This window comes from Pseudorca crassidens, chromosome 7 (assembly GCF_039906515.1).
Source record: "Pseudorca crassidens isolate mPseCra1 chromosome 7, mPseCra1.hap1, whole genome shotgun sequence".
Classification (NCBI taxonomy): domain Eukaryota; kingdom Metazoa; phylum Chordata; class Mammalia; order Artiodactyla; family Delphinidae; genus Pseudorca; species Pseudorca crassidens.
The window spans coordinates 34,923,808-34,937,635 of NC_090302.1; the positions used below are offsets into that span (position 1 = coordinate 34,923,808).

At 51.6% G+C, this 13,828-nt stretch overlaps 1 protein-coding gene and 1 long non-coding RNA gene across 7 annotated transcripts in view; one reads left to right on the plus strand and one right to left on the minus strand.

Annotated features, from left to right (window-relative positions):
* Nucleotides 1-93: 93 nt before the first annotated feature.
* On the minus strand, nt 94-11,502 carry LOC137227671 (uncharacterized). Of its 2 annotated transcripts, none has more exons than XR_010944952.1 (3): nt 10,646-11,502; nt 1,647-1,749; nt 94-1,340 (listed from the first exon to the last, which is right to left on the minus strand). It is a non-coding gene; the product is annotated as an uncharacterized lncRNA (long non-coding RNA). The 2 variants fall into 2 exon arrangements; XR_010944951.1 differs by having other exon boundaries at nt 94-1,345.
* A 545-nt stretch (nt 11,503-12,047) lies between these two features.
* SHB (SH2 domain containing adaptor protein B) overlaps nt 12,048-13,828 on the plus strand; it is a 134,152-nt gene continuing 132,371 nt past the window's right edge. For 2 of the 5 annotated variants that reach the window (XM_067743892.1, XM_067743893.1), the window contains exon 1: nt 12,179-13,015. In XM_067743892.1, coding sequence (XP_067599993.1) covers nt 12,305-13,015 — 711 coding nt within the window. In that variant the 5' untranslated portion in view covers nt 12,179-12,304. Of the gene's footprint in view, nt 13,016-13,828 lie in introns of all 5 variants that reach the window. The other 3 variants (XM_067743895.1, XM_067743891.1, XM_067743894.1) reach the window with 3 other exon arrangements.

The window sequence follows — 13,828 nt, forward strand, 5'->3', positions numbered from 1 at the left end:
TAAGGCAGAAGCCAGGTTTTCGCTACTCTGGCACCGTCAAACTTTAGGCTTAGGCAGACATGACATTTTGCTGTGGTCTCTTAAGTATTCCTTGACCTTTGTCCAGATTTTCCAGATGCCCTTCATTAAGTCCCTTCCTTCTTAAAATACCTGGAGCAGTTCCTGTTTGTGATCATATCCTAACTGATACATGCGTACACCCCAAGGGTGGAGCGTGGGGTAAGGTCTGTAACACTAATGAAGGAAGAAGAGGAAGAGTGTGCTGGCAGCTAAATCAAGAGCAACCACAGTTCCCCATGAAAACAGTGGGAGGCAAGTTCAGGTGGGTGGAATGAGGTAAGACTATAGGGAAGGCGCTGAATGCCGGGCATTCAGAATTGATGTACCCGGGAAACAGGAAGCCAAGTGAATATGACGGCAAGGGCCACATTTTAGGGTAACCAGTGGTGGTGGTATGGGACAAGTTAGGGTGTGGGCAACAGAAAGGAGACAGTGACAACAGAGGTGCCCTAGAATGGGAGAGGTGTGAAAGCACAAGAAAAGGTGCACCTGAGAGATGTGTGGAAAACAAGGATATTTTGGTATGTCACATTTAAGGACTTCATAATAGCTGCCATTTATGAAGTTACAATTAATTATACATCAGATAATCTGCTCATTTCTTTTTTACTTATGTTAGGTATAACCCTGCAAGGCAGGAATCATCGACATTGACAAATGGGAAAACCAAGGGTCAGGAAGAGTAACTGATACGCTCAGTGTCAATCAGCTAGAGGTCACAGCCAGGACGTGAACTCACTTCTATTGCTCTTCAAGGCCTGCACTCATTCCCCCAAGCTATGCTGCTTTTCTTCCAAAACTGGTCCTTATAACAGTACAAAGGGCCAACCTTGACCCTCACCTGGCAAGAGGCAGTGGAGGACAATCAAAAGGGCAAAGCCTTTGTCCCTCTGACACAAAGCCCTAAGAAGACTACAATCATGAGGAAGCAATGTGACAAATCCAAACTGAGGGATATTCTGCAAAGCAACTGGCCTGGTCTCTTGAAACGTGTCAGTGTCATAAAAGACAAAAGATAAAGACTGGAATGCCAAGCTCTAGATGAGAAGAGACTAAAGAAATGTGACAACTAAATACAATGAATGATCCTGAATTGGATGCTGAATCAAAAAAAAAAAATGCTATAAAGGACATTTTAGGGCTTCCCTGGTGGCGCAGTGGTTGAGAGTCCGCCTGCCAATGCAGGGGACGTGGGTTCGTGCCCCGGTCCGGGAAGATCCCACGTGCCGAGGAGAGGCTGGGCCGCTGAGCCATGACCGCTGAGTCTGCGCGTCCGGAGCCTGTGCTGCGCAACAGTGAGAGGCCACAACAGTGAGAGGCCCGCGTACCGCAAAAAAAAAAAAAAAAAAAAAGGACATTTTATAAACAATTGGTAAAGTAAACCAAATAGCAATGTATTAATGTTAAACTTCCCAAGTGTGATAATTTTACTGTGGCTTTGTGGAAGAATGCCATTGTTCTCTGGAGATGAGCTGAAATATTTAGGAGTAAATCAAGCGCTTTCAAGTCATTCTCAAATGAATTAGCAAAATTGATAGACAGATAGATGGATGGATAGATAGATACAACTGAAAAATGTTGCTCACCATCTGGTTCTCCAAGAATGAAGTCTCTAGCCACTGCAGTCGCTGACCTTCAACACGCCCTGAAAGGAGTTCAGGATGGAGATCAGGAACAAGGCACTCTGATCTGGAAAAACCGGCAGAACAGGCCTTCAGACAGTTAGATATTTTCAGGAGGAAATTTTATGAACCCAATTTCTTGCATCTTCTCATACCTAGAAAAGCACTAAAATCATTAATGGAGGGCTTCCCTGGTGGCGCAGTGGTTGAGAGTCCACCTGCCGATGCAGGGGACACGGGTTCGTGCCCCAGTCCGGGAAGATCCCACATGCCGCAGAGCGGCTGGGCCCGTGAGCCATAGCCGCTGAGCCTGCGTGTCCAGAGCCTGTGCTCCGCAACAGGAGAGGCCACGGCAGTGAGAGGTCCGCGTACCGAAAAAAAAAAAAAAAAAAAAAAAAAAAAATCATTAATGGAGACATCTGCTCCCTGTGACCAGCAGCAACCTTCTGCAGAGATGTGTGCTTGACTGCACGTACCCCCTTCACCAAAATCATATATACACTGACCTCCCCCCCACCTCTTTGGAGCAGTCCTCAGAGCTATCTGAGAGTCTGTCTCCCAGACTATAGTCCTCAGTAAGTCCCCAAATGAAACTGAATTCACAGCTCTCAGGTTGTGCAGTTTTGTTTTGTTACTTTCAGTCGACAATAGATAGAGTGCAGATGTGGCAAAACGTTAAAAATTAAAGGGTCTGTGGGGTTGGTTGTACTATTCTTGCAATTTTTCTGTAGTTTGAAATCTTTCACAATAAAAAGTTAAAAAATTTTAAATGTATCCATCCCTACTCCAAAACAAACAAACAAACAAACAAAAAACCCAAGGAAAGAAAGGAGGCCTTTACATCGAACATACCTGAGTCCAGCTCTTATTAGCTGTGTGACCTCTGAGCCCTCACGTCCTCAGCTGGAAGATGGGTGTTAGTGCCCACCATATGCGCTTCTGTGGGATGACGAAGCCTGGACCTGGAGCACAGTGGTCAGCACAGCGTCCTCTTGTGCTCTGTGTCCACATTTGTTCTCCTCCCTTCCTCCCGCCTAATCCCCACTTCTCAGAATCCGTTACACTGGCCTCTGAGGGAGATTTGCTCAGGATAAATAAGAAGAACCATATGTCCCTTAGAATGCACAGGTGAGGTGACATGATGCCCTGCAGGGACACACTGCCTGAGAGACAGGCTGGCTGACCCTCTGAACGTTGGGTCTTGGGAACAAGAGTAAGAAATGCCTCCACCCGTGATTTCTTGGTTCACACCGTGGATCAGAGCTCAGAGACTAGCCAGAGCTTCTCATAGTGGGATAGTTGGCTCGCCTGAGCAGAATCAGCTGTGGTTCATGTAAAAACGCAGATTCCTGAGCCCCACTATGCTCTGAGTCGGCTTCTCTGCAGTGCAGGCAGTGTACATTCTAATGCTATTTTCTGAGGTGATTCTGAGGCATACCCAGAGTTTAAGCACCCTTGACCCACACCGTGGCCAGGGTGAACGTGTTATTTTATAGCAAAATTGGTCCATTGGAGAAGTGGATTCTCTGTGGTTAGAGCCTAACAATAACATTAAAAGGTTATACCCACCACAAAAATGTCCACAAATGGGAACCAACGGAAATACGAATCGCGTTGTACATAAAGATAAAAGCAGGAGACTTAGGAAAGCAATGTTTCTCTCTGGGCTTTGCCAGCTCCAGACTCAAAGTATATGAATGAAATGCTGCCCCGGTCTTGGGGGTGAGGGGACCCCCCCAAATCCATCACTGTCTGCACCTTGGGACTAGAGCGATCAGAGCGAGCTCGAGGCCCAGGCAGAAGGAACCCCTCCACTCAACATGACTCTGGGAAGCCACAAAAGCCAGCAGTTCCCTCCTCTGGACACGTGCAATAAACGGTGATGCTACAGCGTCTTACAAACCCCAAGGGCTCCAGAAATTCCAGGGACTGAGAGGCTCACTTAGATTCTGCCCTGGATCTGATGGGACCTCTCCCACTGGCCTTACAGGACTCTGTCTGGGGATGGTCACTCTGTGGGCTGCCATCTGGGTGAAAGAAGCTGACAGGGATCACCTGGTTTTCCCTGGGGCCAGGTGAGGGCTTGTTAGTGGACATTTGGTTTGGAAGGTGCTGGGCTCCTCTCTCTTCCAGCCAGGAGATCAGATCATTTGGCCGGGAGAGCTCCCCTCTGATCCTGAGAATCTTCTATTCCAAACCAGCTCTGGGCAGGCATTTACCCATATGGTCAGAGTTATTTTGGGAGATTCAACATCCTGCACTCAGCCCCAGGGAGGGAAAGAGACAATTGGGCCGTCTCCAGCCCCACTCCATCCCCAAACTGAGACAGATGACAGACTGCCCTTTGCAACTTTAACTCTTTCCTGGCTCTGGCTAAGAACAATGCACCCCCTCAGGTAAGGCTCAGATGGCAGCATGGTAACCACTGTCATCCAGGAAAAAAATAAAATGTAGCGCTAGAAAATTATGCATGGAAAATGATTTTTAAAAATTGTCTTTAAGAAAAACAAATACCGTATGCTAACACATACATATGGAATCTTCAAAAAAAACAAACGTTCTGAAAAACCTAGGGGCAGGATAGGAATAAAGACGCAGACGTAGAGAATGGACTTGAGGACACAGGAAGGGGGAAGGGTAAGCTGGGACGAAGTGAGAGAGTGGCATGGACATATATACACTACCAAATGTAAAATAGAAAGCAAGTGGGAAGCAGCCACATAGCACAGGGAGATCAGCTCGGTGCTTTGTGACCACCTAGAGGGGTGGGATAGGGAGGGTGGGAGGGAGACATAAGAGGGAAGAGATATAAGGATATATGTATATGTATAGCTGATTCACTTGGTTATAAAGCAGAAACTAACACACCATTGTAAAGCAATTATACTCCAATAAAGATGTTAAAAAAATTTAAAAATACAAATTGTCTTTAAATATTACAATGAAAATGAAAGGATGCAAATTGCATCAGAAGAACATCTGTGTGTGTGTGGTTTAACATTGAAGAAATAAATCACTTTCCCAACTGTAGGGCTTAAAGTAATATTGTACCTTTTAGGAACTCCGAAGTTTATTTTGGAGATGAGAATCAGACTAAAGGCCTCAGATTTATAGTTTTACACACTAGCACACAAAGTCATTCGCATTAGAACACAGGTAAGTGTAATCTTGGAGGTTTTGATGTTTGCTGCCTTTATGCCTTCTTTTTCAATTGTTCCCTACAATGTCGGGGAGCTGTGCCTTGTACAGGCGAGGAGCTCTGTGAAAAGAAGGGAGAAAGGCAGGCAGCAGGGAGCAGAGTCTGCGATGATCCTACAAGGGTGACAAGTGCCCTTTTGCATGTGGAATGTCTGTGGTTCCTCACTGGTGTGGTTTATTAGGGCCTGAGGTGGTAACTCATATTTAAGAATCCTGCTTTGCTGGATCTCTGTGGGATTCAGTTCCACACACAGTCACTCAGGGTCTAGCGTTTGGCAGGTGCTGAGGGAATCCTGGGGGTGGACAGCAATGAATCATGCACAGCCCCAATGACTTGCCCTCCAGAAGTCTCTCAAGGACAGGAGAGTCACACATCCTGGGCACCTGGCATCCCCCAAAATAAATCAACCTGGAACTGTGAGACTCCCATAGACAAAAACCTGACGGTGCCAGTGGGCTTGTATTTTAGTCTTCCGAGGCTGCAGAAAAACCCTGCTCTGTTCTTGATCATCACAAAACAAGCACAGCCTTCCTTCTCCACCTCCACTGGTTGGCCTCAGCTCTGGCCTGCCCTGGTCCTGGCTCCTCGCAGAAGCAGTGCCTGACTCGGCCTAACCAGCCCTGGAGATATCCTTATTTCTCACTGCTTCTCCCCACCCCATCCCCACCTCATCTCCTTGGGACCTGGGCTGACCTCCTGCCCCCCCGACCCTGTCTGGTTCCTTTCTGTCACACTTTCTGCTTCCTCCTTGCTCATGGGCTCCAAGCCCCTTCCGCTGTGCCTTCAGGCTGCCTGACCCAGAATTTTATGCCCTCAGACTCCTCTGGCCTACTTCTGGCTTTTCCTGGCCTAACCTGTCATGCTGCCAGGTGACGATGGTAGCCTTCAAGACTGCCATCAGACCAAAGTTTGAGACTCAAAAAGTCACTGCATTTGGTGGGTTGCAAACCCCATAATTTAGACTGCAATTGCTAGAGGACAGGCAGTTTGACCATTAAGATGCATCACTGCAAATCAACCAATTCGCTTTTCTAGCACCCACTTGCTGATCAGGTGCCCCACTGGCATCAAAGGAACTTTTAAACTGGCTCTAAAACTTTAGATACAGCAGAGTCCCTGGAGGGCTTTCTGGGCTACAACACCCAGTTTCTGATTCTGAAGGTCTGCAAGCTGGAATTTATATTTCTGCCAGGTTCTCAGGTGAAGCTGATGCTCTGGTCCTGGGACCTCACCTTAAGAGCCCTTGCTCTAGCCCAGTGGTTTTCAAACTTGGCAGCACATTGGACTCATCTGGGGAGATAAAAAAATATAGACTAATTCCTGAATCCACCCTCAGAATTCTGATTTAATTGGTCTGGAATACAGACTGGTCACTAGATGTTGTATAAGCTCTGTAGGTGATTCTAAATTTTCAGCTGGAGTTGAGAGGTCTGCTCTCGTACATTTCATCAGCAGAGGCTGGGCTAGGGGTGGGGAGCCGCCTTTATCTCCCATGAGAACAATTGCCTGAGATCACCAGATAAAATATAGGACACCCAGTTAAATTTGAATTCTAAATAAACAACAAATAATATTTTACTATAAGTATATGGCAAATATTGCATGGATGTCCATTTTTGTTATTGTTATTTTGTTTCATTTTTTCTAAACCTGGCAACCCTGCCCTTAGACACTCCATGACATGGAATGAGAAACAATGATCTGCCAGCTCCCATTTTATAAATACTAACATCGAGGCCGCAGAGGCCATGTAGGAAGTCAGAAGAGAGCCAGGATAACAACTCAGCAGTCTTGACCTCCATCCAAACTCTTTTCCTTCCATCACACTTAACTGTGCTAAAGACACTTGTATCCTTCTCTTGTTAGGGGGTTATTGTCAGTTTCCTGGAGGTGACTTCAAAGGGGTCAGTCTGATTTATGTCCTCTCTGCTGCTGTCCCAGTCCTCACCTCCACCCTCCCTTTCTACTGCTGCAGGTACCATAGAGGCTGTCCTGGGGTATGGCCATTCTCGGGGCCATATAATTAATGGCCACCTTGAGGAGGAAGTGGGCTGGAAGTGGTCCCAGCCACATACAGCCGTGAGGGAGAGCCCATAATTGGGTAACACAAGGACAAGTGGGATTTGGCACAGGCAAATGACAGGCAAAGCATGTTGGGAGAGGCCCACTTAATTCACAGAGACACTTGGAATTAGTTCTAAATTCTCTGGGAAGAAATCAAGGCAGCAGCATAAACAGCTCAATTAAATTGTCGGCTCAACATTCAGTGCACAGTAATGGTCAAAACACAGCCTTTAATCTAGATATAGAGGATTATCTCTTGACCAGCAATGAGATTCCTAAGATTAGTTGTACCTGAGGTGGAGGGAACAACAGAGCTGGCTCAGCGACACCCCGGACAGGCTTGCGTGTCAGCACGACTGGGACTTGTGTGGAAGGGTCTACCTGGACCCTGCAACCTTCCTGGAGCCCCCTCCGGATGCTGGGAAGACAGGGATGAATCTCGCTGTGCTTCCTCTGTGGAAGAGACACAGTCTGGGAACAGATCCCCTGAACACATCTGCTTTAAAAATGTGGCAAGTCTGACATGCTCCCACCTCCAGACCAAAGCTAAAGCCACTAGCACCAGGTCCGAGGCAGAGAGATGGCGAGCTTTAGCCCTCTGCTATTCTACCCTCCACGATCAGCCACTCACGTTCACTCATTCATTTTGCAAGTATTGATCCCATGCCTGCTAGGTGTCAGGCCCTGTTCTTGACACAGAAGATATGCAGTGAACAAAGAGTAAAGATCCCTACCCCATCGTGGGGCAAGACAAAGAATAAACAAGAACAATAAATATGCTGTGTGTGAAATGGGAATGAGTGATAACTCGAAAAATAAAGCAGAGATGAGGATAGAAGTGTTGAGTGTGGAGGACAATTCTAGATATGGTGCCCAGGAGAGGCTTCACTGAGCACGTGCCATTTAAAAAAAGACCAGAAGGGAGTGAATGGTGACAGCAGTGGGGAAGCATTCCAGGCAGAGGAGATTTAGTGCAAAGGCCCAAGGTGAGAGAGGGTTCAAGGAACAGCAAAGAGGCTGCCTGGCTGGAGTGGGAATTTAAGGGGACTAGGTCATGTGAGGCCTCATGGGCCACTGTAACTATTTTTGGCATCTATTAGGGACATGGGGATTTTTTTTTTTTCTTTTTTGGCTGCAAGCCTGCCATGTGGGAACTCCCCGACCAGGGATCGAACCTGTGCCCCCTGCAGTGGAAGCATGGAGTCTTAACCACTGGACTGCCAGGAAAGTCCTGGGACATGGGGATTTAATGGGAGATTTAATCAGATTCTTTTTTTTTTTTTTTTTTTTTTGCAGTACGCAGGCCTCTCACTGTTGTGGCCTCTCTCGTTGTGGAGCACAGGCTCCGGACGCGCAGGCTCAGCGGCCATGGCTCACGGGCCCAGCCGCTCTGCGGCACGTGGGATCTTCCCGGACCAGGGCACGAACCCGTGTCCCCTGCATTGGCAGGCGGACTCTCAACCACTGCGCCACCAAGGAAGCCCCCAGATTCATTTTTAATAGGATCACTGGCTGCTGCGTTGAGAAAGAAACCAGGAAATGGGTAGGATACGCCTGCAATGATACAGTCAAGGGATGAAGGAGTTGGACCGGGGTAGGGGCAGTGGAGGTGGTGAGACATGGTAGGATTCTGCATATTCTTTGCTGATGGGCTGGATGGAGCAGGAATAAAACAGGTGTCAAGGATGACTGAGGGTTTTGCTTCAGGCCTTCACTGAGGATTAATGACTCTCAAATCCATGCTTCCAGCCCAGACTCCCAGGCTGGTACATAGCAAGTGACTGACATTAACATTTGACAGACTGAACTGAAAAAGTTTTGCTTGATGAATCTGTTGGGATGGTGGCACCATTTTTCTAGGCCTCCACCAATGGCAGAGCCTAGCTCCAGATATTGGGAGTGCAGAGAAAAGAGCTGCCACATCCCCACCTTGGTCTAAAATGAGAAGTTGAGACAGGGCAGAAACAGGAACAGGAACACACCCAACCCTTCCAATAAGAAAACTGGGGACAAGAAGGAGGGATATAAAAGTAAAAAATGCCAAGAATGATGGCCATAGAATTGGGTTTGTGATGTCAAAGACACTGGATGCCAATCCCAGCCATGCCTCTTGACTCAACCTCTTCCCTTCACTGGTCCGCCTTATCTCTGAAATGGGGTGGCTGGCTTTCTGAAGAGTCTGTCCAGCTCTAACCATCTATAGCGTTCTGATCCTTTTCTTACAAGTCCCTGTCTCCTCTAACCATTTGACACACTGCTTCTCCAACATCGTCTTTCGGGAACTTTTCTGTTTCCTTTCAGACTGATTATTTCTGACTCTGAGTCTTGTAAGATGTCACTATTAGTTCCCAAAGGAAAACATCCATGTGTTTTTTTGCCTGCTTGAAATAAATACTACCTTAGGTCAGTTACCCCATCTGTAAACTGGGAATAACACGAGATTGTAGGGATGCTGAGGAGGGTTAATTATATACAGAACATGTAGGGGTTGAGCACACAAGTGCTCTGGAAGTTTTGGGCATAATACTATAGCATTACAATAATTTTGGCTTGCAAATTATACCCCAGCAGAGGCATCACATGGAAAATGGGTCTGACCCCATGGCCTGCTGAAAGTGAAATGGGAAATATAAGTTGTGAAATATAACTTCTCTTCCTAAACCTTTGGAAAAGGCATAGATCACTCTTCCATGTGCAACCCACGTGCAGGGAACAAGTTTCCAGATCCTGGAGAAGACTCTCTTGCCCAGGGTGTCCTGGCCTGCTGCCAGGATCTGGCCATTCCTCCTTCCTGAACCTAGAAGCAGAGATGGGAAGGAAGGGAGCAGGAGAGGATTTGTGGTTGGTTGAAAGGTGGGGCTCGCAAGGAGAATGTCCTTGCCTTTCAGGTTTTCTATTTGAGCCTCTCTTACTTGTGGGATAATTAAGTGCTTATACAGTAGAGGAATGAGTTAAAGGGTAATCTGAGATAGTTAAGTCTAGGGACACCCAAAATAAACATCTTAGCTCAGGTCAACTTCTGGGTCCTCTCACCATCCCCCAGACACCCCACAAATGCCCCCCCCCCACATCATAGATTATTTGCTGTGAAATTCTAAAAAAGTAGATCTCAGGCAATGAAGGGGCTGTGTAGTTGTTGATGATGTCTGTGACTCTGGCGTCATATAGTGGGTTTGTAAAATTTAACTGGCTCATAGAGGATGACAGTCCTGTCTGACCAGAGGGGAAGAGCAAATAGCTTGATCCTGAAGGGACAGTTTGCAGTCAATTCCACTGCATCACTGTTTGTGGCTGAGTGGACAGAGCACAGGCTTCAGAGTAAGACCCAAGTTGGAATCCTGGTTCTGCCACTTGCCCCACGGTGGCCTCAGGCAGGGGAAGAGGCCCTCCCTGCCCAAGAGCCTCAGACTGCGAGTCTGACCTCCACCTCCAGTTCTGGCCGAAAGAGTCACTGGCCTTGCTCCCTGATCTAACAGGTCCCACTTTACCTACGGGATACAGGAAAAAATAGATTCCCCCAAAGCCCATCTATAATATACAGGTTGCCAGTGGAGGTAATTAATGATTTGGACTATCATCCTAATAAGTTAGCATCCTTAGAGAATTTCTCAGGTGTCAATTCATACCTTAGGGTATGCCATATTCTGGAGCTTGATTAGCCTAATTCAAAGGAGCACCGGCTCTACTGGCAGTTAGTTACCTCATTTCTAGGCAGCTCCTCTTCCTCGGCCGAGCATATGCCGCCTCCCAGGAAAAGCTTTACCAAGCAAGCTGTGCTCCTCACCCGGCCTCAGTTTCCGCATTTTAATAATCAGAGGACGACCTTAAATTGCAAAGCAGAGATTAGTAGAAATGACACAATTTCGGCGCCACCATACCGGGAACTGGCAAACAGGCCCACCTGGGTGACCTTCCTCTGAGCCTCAGTTTCTCCGTCTGTAAAATGAGGGCCCTGGATTAAATGGAGCCTTGCCAGCTCCTACAATCTTAGGCTTTAAACGTTCCCACAGCTCGCTCTGCCAGGTTGGCCGCGAACGGAGTTAAAGCCACGACTTCCTCAGAGGTGAAAAGGTAAGCAAACATTCCGACCTCCCCTTAGCTTGGCTCTCCAACTGGTGGGGGGGTCGGATCCCTGCCGCCTATCCTGGCCGCATCCGTCATCTGGATTGTTAAAACGCTCATTTGCATAAGGATTCCTCCGAAGGTCTGGCACAGTGGGCTGAACCGGAGTCTTCGTCCCTTTAAGTAGGGAATAGACACCCTGTCCCTAAGGGGTCTCGGCACCGCAATTCCTCCAAGCGGGTCACGCCGTAAACTAGAAACGCCTCGTGTCCCCAACAGTGGGGATCCCTGGGTAGCACAGCGCGCGGGTCCCGGGGAAGGGTTTGGCCTCTGCGCGCTGCAGGCTTAGGCTGGCAACCTCTCGCCCTAGGAGGCGGCGGACTGCGAGCGAGACGGGGCCGGTTGCACCGCGGGACCCCGGCGCCCTCAGGCGAGACCCAGGGCCTGGCGCCGAGGCGGCCACAGGAGGTGGCGCGTGCTGAAGAGGGGAGCTGCTTCTGCCCAGGACCCGGGCGCAAGAGGGGCGGAGCCAGGGCCGAGGTCTGGCAGCAGGACGCGTGGGGGTGGGCGGGGCGGGGCGGGGTCTGCGGGGGCGGGATGGGGGCGGGGCGCGCGCGGGCCCAGGGAGGGCGGGGCCGCAGCGCGGGGCGGGCGCTGGCGGCCCGAGTGTCACACACGCGGCGGTTCGGGAGGCGGCGACAGCGGCAGCAGCAGGCGCCGCCGGGACGGGCACGGGCGCGCGGGCTCGGGCGGGCGCCGGCTGCCTCCTCCCTCCCTCGTCGCTTGCTCGCTCGCTCGCTCTCCGGCCCGCTTGCTAGCCGGCCGGGTGCCGAGCTCGCTACAGCGTTCTCGGGAAGGAAGAAGTGGGGGGCCGAGGACGCCGACAAGTTCCAGCAGTACCGGGAATCCGGGCCAAGGCGGTGGCTGCGGTTCCGACGGGGCAGGAGCGCGCTCCGTGGCGGAGCGCACGGCCAGAGCGTCCGAGGAGGGGGGCGCCCGGGCCTTTAGTTATCTGTGGGGCCGCGGCCGGATCCCATGAGACGCGCCCGCGAAGGGCACGAGATCCGAAGCCTGGGAGGCGCGCGGAGGAGGCGGAGGGCGGTGCTGCAGCGGCCGGAGCCCGGGAGCGGCCGGCAGGAGGCGGAGGAGAGAACTTGAACTTGGCGTCGGGAGCGGGCGCCCCGGACGCCCCTCGCCGGGGCGGGGGCGCCGAGGGACCTGGGCGGCAGCACTGCCCCCCGAATGGCCGCGGCGGCGGACCCGGCTCCCGCGCCGCGGCCCTAGGCGGCCTCTCGCCATGGCCAAGTGGCTGAACAAGTACTTCAGCTTGGGCAACAGCAAGACTAAGAGCCCCCCGCAGCCGCCGCGGCCCGACTACCGCGAGCAGCGGCGCCGGGGCGAGCGGCCCTCGCAGACCCCCCAGGCCGTGCCGCAGGCCCCCTCTGCCACCTCGGCGTCCTGCGGTACGGCCGCCGCCTCCTGCTTCTCGGCCTCGTCGGGATCGCTGCCCGACGACAGCGGCAGCACTAGCGACCTTATCCGCGCCTACCGCGCACAGAAGGAGCGCGACTTTGAGGACCCCTACAACGGGCCCGGCTCGTCTCTGCGCAAACTGCGCGCCATGTGCCGCCTGGACTACTGCGGCGGCGGGGAGCCAGGCGGGGGGCAGCGTGCCTTCTCGGCCTCGTCCGCGACGGGCGCCGCGGGCTGCTGCTGTGCCGCCTCTGGCGCGGGCGCCGCCGCGTCCTCGTCGTCGTCCTCGGGCTCCCCTCACCTCTACCGCAGCAGCAGCGAGCGGCGGCCCGCCACGCCAGCCGAGGTGCGCTACATCTCCCCCAAGCACCGCCTCATTAAGGTGGAGAGCGCCGCGGGCGGTGCCCCAGAACCCTCGGGGGGCTCCTGCTCAGGCGGTCGCACCTGGAGCCCGACGGCCTGCGGAAGCAAGAAACTGCTCAACAGGTGTGGCGCCTCGGCCGCGGAAGAGAGCGGTGCCGGCAAGAAGGACAAGGTAAGGCGCCCCTCGGCCTCACCCGAGGTTCCAGAGCCACTGTGCGCACGGGTAAACTGAGGCACCTGTCTAGTTTCGAGTTCCTACATCCACTCGGGCTAGGACCTTTGGGGTCAGGCCTCTCAACGGTGCTTCCCAGTTCTGCCTCTGCATGCGCTTTTCCCCCGATCGCCGGCCTCCTGACACAGTCTCTTTCACTGCTGCTGCCAAAACGTCCTGTCTCTGAGCCCATAGCCAGGTGCCCCTTTCGGAAGTAGCCTGACGAGAGCGCCCCGCCCAGCCTTGCCCAAGAAAGAGACACCTAACTAGCCCTTCAGACCCCCGAGGAGGAAAGTCAGAGAGGCAGAGCTGTCACGGACTTAACAGCGTGTTTACTCTTGTCTACCTCCTCTTCCTCCTGCCCGATTCTATACATGGGAAACTGAGGTCCGGAGCTGGGAAGGGACTCGCCGGATATTACCCATTTCCGATGGCAGATTCAGACCGGCTGTCTTTAAATGGATATATGTAAATCACTCTAAACGCCCTGCCCTGACCCACCCCCCCGCGCCAGGTTTCGAAATGGGACGGCCTTTTGTACTGGAGCTGCACCGGGAACCCCAAGCGTGCTCTTCCAGTTGCAGTGAGCTGGCCTACAAGAGCGCTCCACTTAGACCTGTCAGTTCCTCCAGCCGCGCATGGGAGGGGTCCGCCTACCCAGCCAGCTGGAAGGAGACCCACCCCTCCAAAACCTCACCTTCCTTCCTGACCTTACCCCCACCCCATACAGCCCCAGGGATGAGGGGGACGATTTTGTGCAACCCGCCCTCCCTA